General features: G+C 48.1%; 1 protein-coding gene across 1 annotated transcript in view; it reads left to right on the top strand.

The window, feature by feature from the left end:
• Positions 1-10,405, top strand: part of LOC106750264 (transcription factor collier) — a 102,559-nt gene that overhangs the window by 81,101 nt on the left and 11,053 nt on the right. Inside the window, exon 7 of the mRNA XM_014630470.1 lies at positions 9,527-9,608. Within this exon, the coding sequence (XP_014485956.1) occupies positions 9,527-9,608 (82 nt within the window). The remainder of the gene's footprint in view (positions 1-9,526; positions 9,609-10,405) is intronic.

A 10,405-nucleotide genomic window follows, 5' to 3' on the forward strand; every position in this document is an offset into this window, starting at 1 on the left:
GTTACGCAATGGTGTTGATATGCCAATACACAACAGCCGGCATTTGTTATAATGCACTTTTGCTTTCGAGCATATTTCGAAACGTCTTCAAGATACACTTAATTATACATGCCTACTTATTCTTCTTAGGCTTGCAGGTATTATCGCACAAATATATGTACGGTGTTTTGTTATTTAACATTTTATTCCGCTGTACACATTTCGACCTACATAAAGCTAAACGATAAATAAATAATAAAACTGAATGATAAATATTTCATTACTTTGAGTCTGGAATCGATGGAACAATATATCGACGAATATATTCGTTGAGTTTCAATTAAACATGTTGATTATTAACAAAGTTATTGTTCAAATTGTAAATATCATAATACCACCTTCTTCTCTATTGAAATGCGAATTTCATATTATGATAATAATGCCTGAAATAGGTAAACGGAAGATATTATTAACGTGGAATCTATCTAGCTCAATAACAAGCTTGCCTGGCAAATGGAAAACCCAGATTCGATTCTAGCCGAGTCTGCCTCACTGTGACGTTTTACACCTCATATCGCATTAAAAATGGACATCTGCAGGTATAAATAAGAAGTATCCGCGGCCATACTCCTTCCTAACATAGTTGTAGTATCTAACAATTGTACAGAGAGAGTAATAACAATCATTACCGAGACTCGTTACTGTCCCAGTGTTGGAAATCGATAATTTTGCAATGCTTGTGCAATGGTAGAAATAAGTACAATTACAACACTCCTCCCGAGTCTTGGCTCATCGCTATCATCCCATTCCACCGACAGCAAATCGCATCTAGTATTGTTCATTAGAAAACGGCACAGCTCGCCAGCAAGTTATTTCCTACTCAGGATCCGATTCGTCGAAAGCGCGACGCGTCCGCACGGTAGAGACGCACGATCTCGAGTCTGCTCGCGGTTGAAGAATCGGATCGGCGTGTGCGGCCGGCTCTCCTCCTTATCTCTCGGATACGCGTGATTTATCCTAGCTCGAGAGCGCGCGGTGCCTAAGCGCAGTCACGTTGTCGACATAAGCTAAGTCGGAGAGCTTACGCCAGTTAATAGCTACGGCCAAACTATACCACGCGATACGTGGTAAATCGTCGCTTGATGCGCCGTACGTGCAAGGCAAATCTAGTTATGGTAGCCGGGCCTCTCAGGCCGTCTTGCGGCTAATATGATAGACTGCCATTAGGGGTATCTCGCTGTCGCTGGCGAGGGCGCGTAACACGGCCTGAGAGAGAGAGAGAGAGAGAGAGCGGGGGCTGCACAACTCGGGGGTTACGACAGGATACGTTAGTTCGGGGCCATGCTACCTAGTAAGACGTATTACTTAGATATGAATTATGCAGCACCTCGGCAGTGCCTGCCGAATAGCCTCAGCTCCGCCCGTCTTAGAACTTGGGCAAACGGCTCTCTCTCTCTCTCTCTCTCTCTCTCCTCCTTCTATCTCCATCTCTCCATCTCTATCTCTCTATCTCTCCGTCTCGCTCGCCGCGTCTGGAATTTGGTTAAGATATCCCTCTTTACACACATAGTCGGTCGCCTGATTTCCTTTCGTAAACACGATGGCATCCGCAGGATACAAGACACCCCCTCCTCCAACTTTCCTACAAACCACCCGACCGAGCTGACGGCGAGCGCGAGATTACGTAATGATGTAACGTCGCCCTGGGCTGTCGACTGTGTGTCCCGGTTCGGATATCACAAAGCGACGAGCACGCGAGCGGCTCCCCGCGAATGCGCTCGCGATCGTAAAAGTGCGCGATACACCGTGTCACACGTATATCAGGGGTGTATCGCGAAAATTATTAAGGGACACCTGCGTACACCTGAACGGCTCGAGGAGACGCGCAATGCTCGAATTCTTTCGCCGTTACGTCTGCCACATACGGATGCCGATATCACATTTTTAATTCCAGCGACCAAATTACTCTTATGCTTTTAATGAAAAACAAGAGGACAGTAAAAGATACTTATAGGAATATTTTAAAAAATTATAAAACCGTCCTCCTTGAGAAGTTTTTGAAAATTTTATACGGAAAAAACACAATTCCCGTTAGCCATTGACGTGTGACAGCTAATTTGTTTCATGGAAGTGATATATTACTTCATCAGGCAATCAGGAAACGTAGACACGTGACCAGTTGGCCACTCTCTCTTTATACATTGTCTAAATTCACTAGGTTTTTGCTTCTTACAGAAAATTTTCATCAGTTTTCATAATACGAAAAAGTCACCAAATCTGATGAAATTTCATTAGGGCTGGCAACTCTGCTCGGACTCTTCTCATGCCAGCTCTCTCTCTCTCTCTCTCTCTCGTTCGCTCATTGAGAGACAGAGAGAGAGAGAGAGAGAGAGAGCTCAGACCGCCGTGCGAACGCTTACGTTAATTCTTCGCACGTTCGCGCGCGCGCACATTTATTCTACCGCCGATTCTCGCGGACTGGACAACTATTTACGTCGACGGGCGAGGCTGTAAGAGGATGTTAAACAGTGGTAGCTCACCCTACCTTCGACGGAAACTAAACGCTTCATACGTCGTTGTATTTTCTCCTGCTTTTCCGTGCCGCCGCCTGTCGCATAAATTAAATTCACCCGTGTTTAATCGGTGCGTACGCGCGCTCATTGCGCACCTCGTCTTGCGGGACACCATTTTCGGGCAATTTAATTAACCTCAATTGAAATTACATTTTTCAACAGGCCCGCGATTAATTTCGAGTTCGCGCGCGAACGGAGCTCCACCGCCCGGAAATCGCTCGCGCTATCCACGACGACGTAATTTACGATATCGGTAATCGTCTTAATCACAGCTGTTCCGATCGTATCACGGAGTGACGAGTCAATCTCCTGTTACACGCGGGGGGGGGAGGGCTGATCTTTATTTCTGCGGAATGATTTCCTGTATTAACCGATAGTTACGGCGCGATCCTTCTTAGCCGTTATATCCATAATACTTCCTGAGGAGGGAATCCGAAGGAACGAGTCGGTAGATACTAGATGACGGCGGTGTAGAAAGCGGCGAGGGAGGATGCTGGGTAGAGGCAGTGAGCGTAATGGAGGCTGGTTAAACATTAAGCATCCCCTGATACCTTGCTAACCCGTTACTAACCCCGGTTACGGTGTATGCAGGGTATACAGCTCTAGGTGGTTTCCTATCCTTACGGGCCTTCGTACACATTCTTACTAATTGACGTCTTACTCGTCTGCATTATGCACTCGTGATTACTCCTGAGCGCTCTCCCGTTTAAATATGTCCGATGATCAAGTGAAAGTTATCGGCCACCGCCCACTGCAAGAGTTGTTTACGGACGGGGAAACTCCCGGGCGCGCTCCGTTATCCGGCCGTCCAATTGTTCGAGTAAAATTCCAACGAGGTCTTCTCAGTCCTCCGAACCGAAGAAATGTTGAACAACAAAGTCTTCCCCCGTACGATCTTCTCTGAGATACGCACCGACCTCTGACGAGAAAGCTCAGCGGGAACCACTACGGATATCTTCGTAGGAATCGTACACATTCGGTCAGCATCGGAGACACGTTCATTTTTTTTGCCAACATATGTTGTCCAGGTGAATTTACTTAACATTTCAATATTAATTAAAAACATGAATTAATTTAACGTTATATTTGTGTATTTTTTAATACCTTCACTGTATTAGAATAAAATAAAATTTCAGCGAAGCGTTTTCGTACGTAAAATTTTCCACGGCGTATAATCAGTGCGTGAAAATGTGAAAAATATAGAAACATACGGGAAAACCCGACGTCACGATCGTTTCTCTAATAATGCGCATTCGTGCGCGTTTATCACGGGGAAATAAATATGATATATTCACAAACATATACCTGGCACGGACAGTCCCAGTGAAAATATTACAGTACCTCGATAGCTGTTATTTCCTTGAGTAACCAGAACTTGGTCGGTGACAATGCTTGATCGTTTGAACGGCACGACGACGCGAAGCACGTTAAATACGACGGGAAGAACGAAGGAAGGCTCAGCGCGGTGCGGCATTACGCGGCGAGAGAGATTCTCCCCCCGTCGAATTTTCGCCGACGTAATATCCGCTCTTTATGGCGGCGAAGAAGAGGGGCCGCGTACAGCGAGAACTGAAAACATGATTAAAGATTCTCCGATGTGGGAGAAAATGGATTTCTGATACGCGTAATGCCACCCTATTTGGAACTATTACGCGTGAGTCCCCGAGTAAGCTCCCTATATCCCCTTCAGCCCCTGCTGGAAATATATTTACTAGATCAGAAGGTACTTACTTGCGACTTGGCGCAACCTCCCTCCCGCGCATGCACCACCCGCGCACACCCGGGGGTGACATGTAAACAAGGAGAGGAGGGAGAAGTACCCGGTAATTCCCTTATTTCCCGTCGGATTATTCGCGCTAACTCCGTGCCCGCGTTCATTCCGTTTATCGATGTGACGAACATTAAATTATATTCCGCGGAAATGAAACGCTGGTCGCGTCGGAGGCGCGCGGGTGAGCCACGCCGGGCGCCGATCTCGAGGTACTCTGACTCGCATCTGGAGAGATTCGCCCGAAGATTTGTCGCTATCTTCGCGTATGAAGTTTCCCTTTTTGTTCTTCGCGTTGCACATACACACATACACGCATGTACATACAGTCAAGGTAAGAAAAGTTGCCGCGCTTTTGCCCCGATGAACTTCCCAGAACTTAGCCGGTATTCGACGGAAAAATCTATCTTCCCCGAAAATGACCGAAGGACGCACATTCCCCTATCGGATACGGAAGCTGCGCGAAGCTCATTGAAGAAAAAAAAAGAAAAAATTTCGCGACCTTCTTCCGCCGACTACACGTACTACGTTTCGTCCGAATACCGATAACTCGCGGCGGCGCGATCGGCAAACCGAGACGAGAGAAATAACCGCGCCTATAAATCACGATCGTCACGTGGAGCGTGAGAATTTATTCGTTCGTTTATATATTTTTTTTTGTTTTTATTCGCCGCTCGTCGCGCCGATAGGGTTCCGCGGAGAAAAGAACATCGCGGCGGCGAGAAAAATCGCTAATTGGTACACGGAAAATATCAACAAAACTGCCGTGCGAATGCCGATGATTTACTGCAAGGTTTGATTGAATTCATTCGACTCTGTTTACCCGCTTGCTGCTCGTACAACTCTCGCCCTTTGCGTGGAGGTCCTCTCCCTCTCGCGATATTTAGCCCTTTTTTCATTTATATCGTTGATTTTTTTTTTCCGCCCTCGCTCGCTCCCGTTCATCCGTTCCGACGTTGCAAAGTTGGCCGCTGTAAAACTGGGAACAGCGAACGATGCGAACGTTTCCTGCTACAAACCACCGTCTCTCTCTCTCTCTCTCTCTCTCGCTCTCTCTCTCTCTCCCTCGCCCCTGCTGCCGTCGCGTTGCAGCCGCCCCGACCCCGTCGCCTACTGCTTCGTTTTATTCCATTTGATCCAACGGAACGGAAAGGTATGCGAGCTCCGAAGGGTGGAGCGTAGGGTAGGCTAGGTATGATTTTGCAATCGAATCGCCTCTGTATATTTTTCCTCCGTGTCAATTCGTTAGCGGTGGACGAACTGCCCGGAAAAGCTCCGGACGGGCTGTTCTTTAAAAACGATTCGACCGAGAATCGTAATGACGTTGGCGCCGCGGAAATACAATCGTTCCCGCCAAGATTGTTCTTTCCTTTGAACAACGTTCAGCTCGCGATAATTCACACGGAGATAGTTGTTGTGTGAACTTACTATGCAAACTTGAGGAACAACTGTGTCAAATGTGTAAATTGAAGTGGAAAACGTCCGCGTGGCTCCGATTCGAGGCTGGAATATTTGGCTAAAAACAACTGGTCGCGAAGAAGCGCGCGAGTTTGTATCATCGAATGCCCGGGCGTGTGAGAAAGGTGTCTTGCAATTGAAACGTAAGGCACATATAACTCGACTCGATGCTCCGGCTCGGTGTAAAGTGTACGTACCGGGTGTCCCGAACGGCGATCCGGAATAGATTTTTCCCGTGGAGAGAGAGAGAGAGAGAGAGAGATAAAGAAAGAGAGAGACCGATGAGTGCATCGCGCCGCCTCCGTCGTCGTCGACGGAAGAGAAAAATCTAATAGACGATCGGAATCGAATTTGATCCCACCCCACCCCGTCCCTTCGTAAGAAACTAGCCCTTCTTGCACGCGTTCGCGTTACAACACCATCGATACTGCCGCCCCATCGAGCCCGAAATGAAATCCAGTTCGCATTTGAATCAGTCAGTAACGCAATCCATTAGCCTCTAACAGCCAATATTCCGAAGACGCGCGGAAGGATACCGACTTCGCTCGTTCGCGCGCGCGCGAGAAAAAGAAAGAGAAATAAAGTGGCGCGGCAGTGGGACGGCAGGGTGTCGTGAATGATTAGTGTTGCCTATGAACGAATCCCATAAAAAAAAAAGAAAAAGCGGAGATCCATAGCCATCCTTCCTTCGTCCGATTCCGGCGAGCCCTTCCTTCCTCCCGCCTCGCGTCCTCCTCCCTTCTCATAGAACTCTCCCGCGTAAGTAGGGTCATTTTGTTAGCGTCAAATTCTGAAAGCGGATCGTCTGATTTCTTCTCCGCTCCGCGGAGAGGACGGACGCGGAATCCCGGCAGGCCGGGATATTTCAAGTCCCGAACTCTTTCTACCGCGTACTCTTCTCTCTCTCTCTCACTCTCTCGCGCTTTCCATCTAATTTCCCTCTTTAATCTTCCGCCACGGTTTTTCACTTCTCCGCGTGTCTTCCGGACACGCGGATCACACGGCGTGTCTTCGCGTCTCCCTCTCTCTCTTTCTCACTGGTCTGCACTGGCGTGTGTCGCACACTGCGATAAATCTGCCGCCTCACTCTACGTTTTTTCTTCTTCTTGCGTACTCTTAGTATCAATGTAATGCTACTATCAATGTAAATGCTCAATCGTCAACTTATCCATCTCTGCTTTTTATGATTAAATGCCTGCTTTTTAATGTAATTATCGCCGTTAGCTCTCTCCCTCTTTCTATCTATCTATATCCATCTATTCATCTATCTATCTCGCGTAGGACGCTTGAAAATTTGCGCACATATTCAAACATACACTTGCGGGAGCGCGGCTTTTCTATCGCGACGGGTGTATCGGACGAGCGCGAAACGCGCGACGGAGATACGTGCGCTGGCGGCGCGTTTTATTAAATAACGGCGACGCACGATTTCAATATAGATACAAAGTAAAACGATTCGCGATCCAAGAGGGCGGTCGCCGGTTACTCCGTTGTCGTCGGCGTCGTTAAAGGGGCGGCTTCTCGTACCGTTCTCGCAATAGCGTGTAGGTGCGAGTACACGGGTCGATGGTATTCCTATCTGGCGTCGTCGTCGTCGTCGTCGTCGTCGGGCGACGCCTCGGGCGCAACGAAGACATCGTGTTTAGAGCAAGATCCACGGTGGCGATAAGCCGCCGGTACAATGCTTTGAATACCCATCCAGCATCGCGATAGCATCTTAACGTTCTCTAAGAGTAAACGAAATTAAATTCGCACGACGCTACGGACGAGCGTCGCAGCGACGGCAGTCGACGACGCGCGATATTAGCCCGACACGCGAGAGGTCTCTCGCGCAAATTCCTCAGGTACGTTGGATCGTCTATGTAGCGCGTCGTAGACGCGAGAAACGCAACGCGAGAGATCGATACGTTTCTTTCCCTTTCTCTTTCCGTTTCTCGCCGAATTCCCATCCCCCGTCCCACCCCCGCCTTCCCTCCGCCCGACCCGGCGTACCCTTTCGCGGCGGATGCGTTTCGTTTTTACCTTTCACTTTTGAGCTTTATGGATTCCCCGGCAAGCGGGTTAGAGACTTTCGACGATCGTTGCGCGCAGAAATATATCGTCCGGCCTCCACATTCTTGAAAAATGTGCGCTACGTATCTTTCTCTCTCTCTCTCTCTCTCTCTCTCTCTCTCTATTTAATGAACGATTTAAGAAGATTGTAAAGGTTGAAATGAGTTTGAGAAGAATTTGATGAAAAATTTGTACTACGTATAGAAGGAAATGTTATCTAACTGCTTGTGCAAACTTCGATATTTCACTTACGAACAGGATGAAGAAATGGATTAGACGTTTTGTAATTGTAGGATTGAAGAGGGTCTGAAGAAGGCCGAGACATTTGTACCTTCTTAATTCAGAATGTGTATCTTAACGTTACTAAATTGAATTACATCAACTGTATATTAACGCACCTCCAGCTCGCGTCTGGCTCTTATAGGCCTCATTTATAATTGCGATTGTCTCTCTTTTTTTCCGAAAAAACGTCCATCTCATTTTCTTCCTTATATTGTAGCTAGCCGGCCTGAAACGCGCGTGACGCGAAAGTTAAATTGCAGGATGCTTAATTAAAATGCCCGGCCGATCGAGAGAAGTGCGTCGGTCCTTCCTTCTGCAATTTCGGCAATTTATGCGCGCGCGAAAAGGAGAGACGTAGAGATGCGGACAAAACGGCGCTGCGCCGCCGCTGCGAGGTATGCGTTTGATTTTTCCATGGAGTCTCCCGGTTCCCATAGACGCGCTCTTCAGGGGGAATGACAATGGCGTCCCATGGGAGGAAAAGCCTACCAGCAGCCACGCAGAAAACTACCCCTCCTTCTTGCCGACGTCGTCTCGGCCCTTCTGATTGTTTCCTACGCGTTTCCTTCGCTTTTTCGATCCTTTTCGGTCTGGCGTAAAGCTACCTGATCTTCAAGCTCTCTCCTCCTCGTCTCTCTCAGTCGGCTCCTTCCTCCCATCTCTCTGCAGGCAACACCGACAGAGGGGATATCCTGCGTTTCAAAAAAATTTCCTGAAATTCAATACCCCCGACATTTTACATAATTCATGAAAATTGAGCTCCCGGCTTTTTGGCAGGACCCCGCACGAGCGCGCACGTGTCCTTGAATCGCGAAATTCTATCTCATACGATTCCGCGCAGCAGTAGTACGATCAACCGACGTGTCGTAACTTTCAAGGTATGCTCATCACCTTTTAATGCGTGTCAGTTTCTTCTAACAATTAACAGCGTGACAAGAGTATACAAAAATAAAAAATTACCGGTTTATATATTTCAATATGACAAAATATCGAGACAATAATAATTGCGGTAATAATCTTTCCGATGTAAATAATAAGTCTTCGCTTTACTCTATATTTACTTGTTCGGAAAATACAAGGAAGATACGAGCGATATATCCTTTTTAGCATCTCACAATTAGCGTAATTAGCGAAATCTTTTCTGACATTTCCGCAGGACGACGAAATAACCGCGTATTTCCCGCGGCACACAATGCCGCGCATTCGGGCCTAAAGGTCAAAGAACACGTGGTCGGAGGTTTAATCTAGAGAAATGCTGAATAATATAGAGGCAAGTGAAGCGAGGCTCGCGATTGGCTTATACAATATTCAGCCTTGCTTTCCGACCAAGTTCGCGTTCTAATTAAGTTCCCGGCGTTGAAGAGCGTTAAGCACCTTGTCAACCGTTTAACTCTGGCCCCCTTTCTGCTTTCAGATTCTTCCTCAAGTTCTTTCTCAAGTGCAACCAGAACTGCCTCAAAAACGCGGGCAATCCACGCGACATGAGACGCTTTCAGGTAAGTTGCTCGCGCAGATATGAATTTGCAAGAGTAATATTTAAAAAAATCCCACCCAGCACCCAGCGACGGCTCTTACTAGCCCTTTTTAGCCCTCTCCTTGGCTACCTACCGAATCGATGTGAATATTTAATATTATTTTATTTTATCAAGAGAGAATCCGAAGTTCTTAATTATCATTGAAGAAAATGAAGTCGCTCCGTCGCTAACGGGTGCGTCGATTATCCGATTCGCGCGGCGCGTGATTGCGCGGCTTCGCCCGCAGTTAACCGCTCCCGCTTGCTTTCCGCCCGCTTGATCCCAGAGACATTTTCAGGTGGTGCCGCGAGACGCGCACTCCGCGAGAGACAAGCATCAGTCATTCAAGTCACGATCCGCGAAATTATAGAGGCGGACAGACGGAGACGAGAGCGCCGAAACTCCGCCGCAACGTCGCGTGACGCGTATCATCGTGCCGAGCGTCCTTCTTCGCCGCGTGTAACGCGCGCGACTCCGACGACTTTCGCCTCGTTCCCGATCGCTCTCCATCGAAATGGATAAATCCGTCCCTCTCTCTCTCTCTCTCTGTGCGTGAAAATAAACTCCTACGCGTACGATCTCGGCGGAAGTCGAGAACGCCGATGCGGGAGACGCGAAGCGAGGGATCGGCAATTAGCTCTGGGCGCAGCATTTATTATTCGACCAACCCCCCCTCCTCCCCCCGCATTTTTGTTCGTCTCTTATCCCCCCTGCAACGACCGCTCCTCCACTCACCGAGAGCCGTATCTCTCTCGTCCCCCCCCCCCCCCCCCCCCCCC

This window comes from Dinoponera quadriceps, unplaced genomic scaffold (genome assembly GCF_001313825.1).
Source record: "Dinoponera quadriceps isolate SergipeBrazil2010 unplaced genomic scaffold, ASM131382v1 scaffold3676, whole genome shotgun sequence".
NCBI lineage: Eukaryota > Metazoa > Arthropoda > Insecta > Hymenoptera > Formicidae > Dinoponera > Dinoponera quadriceps.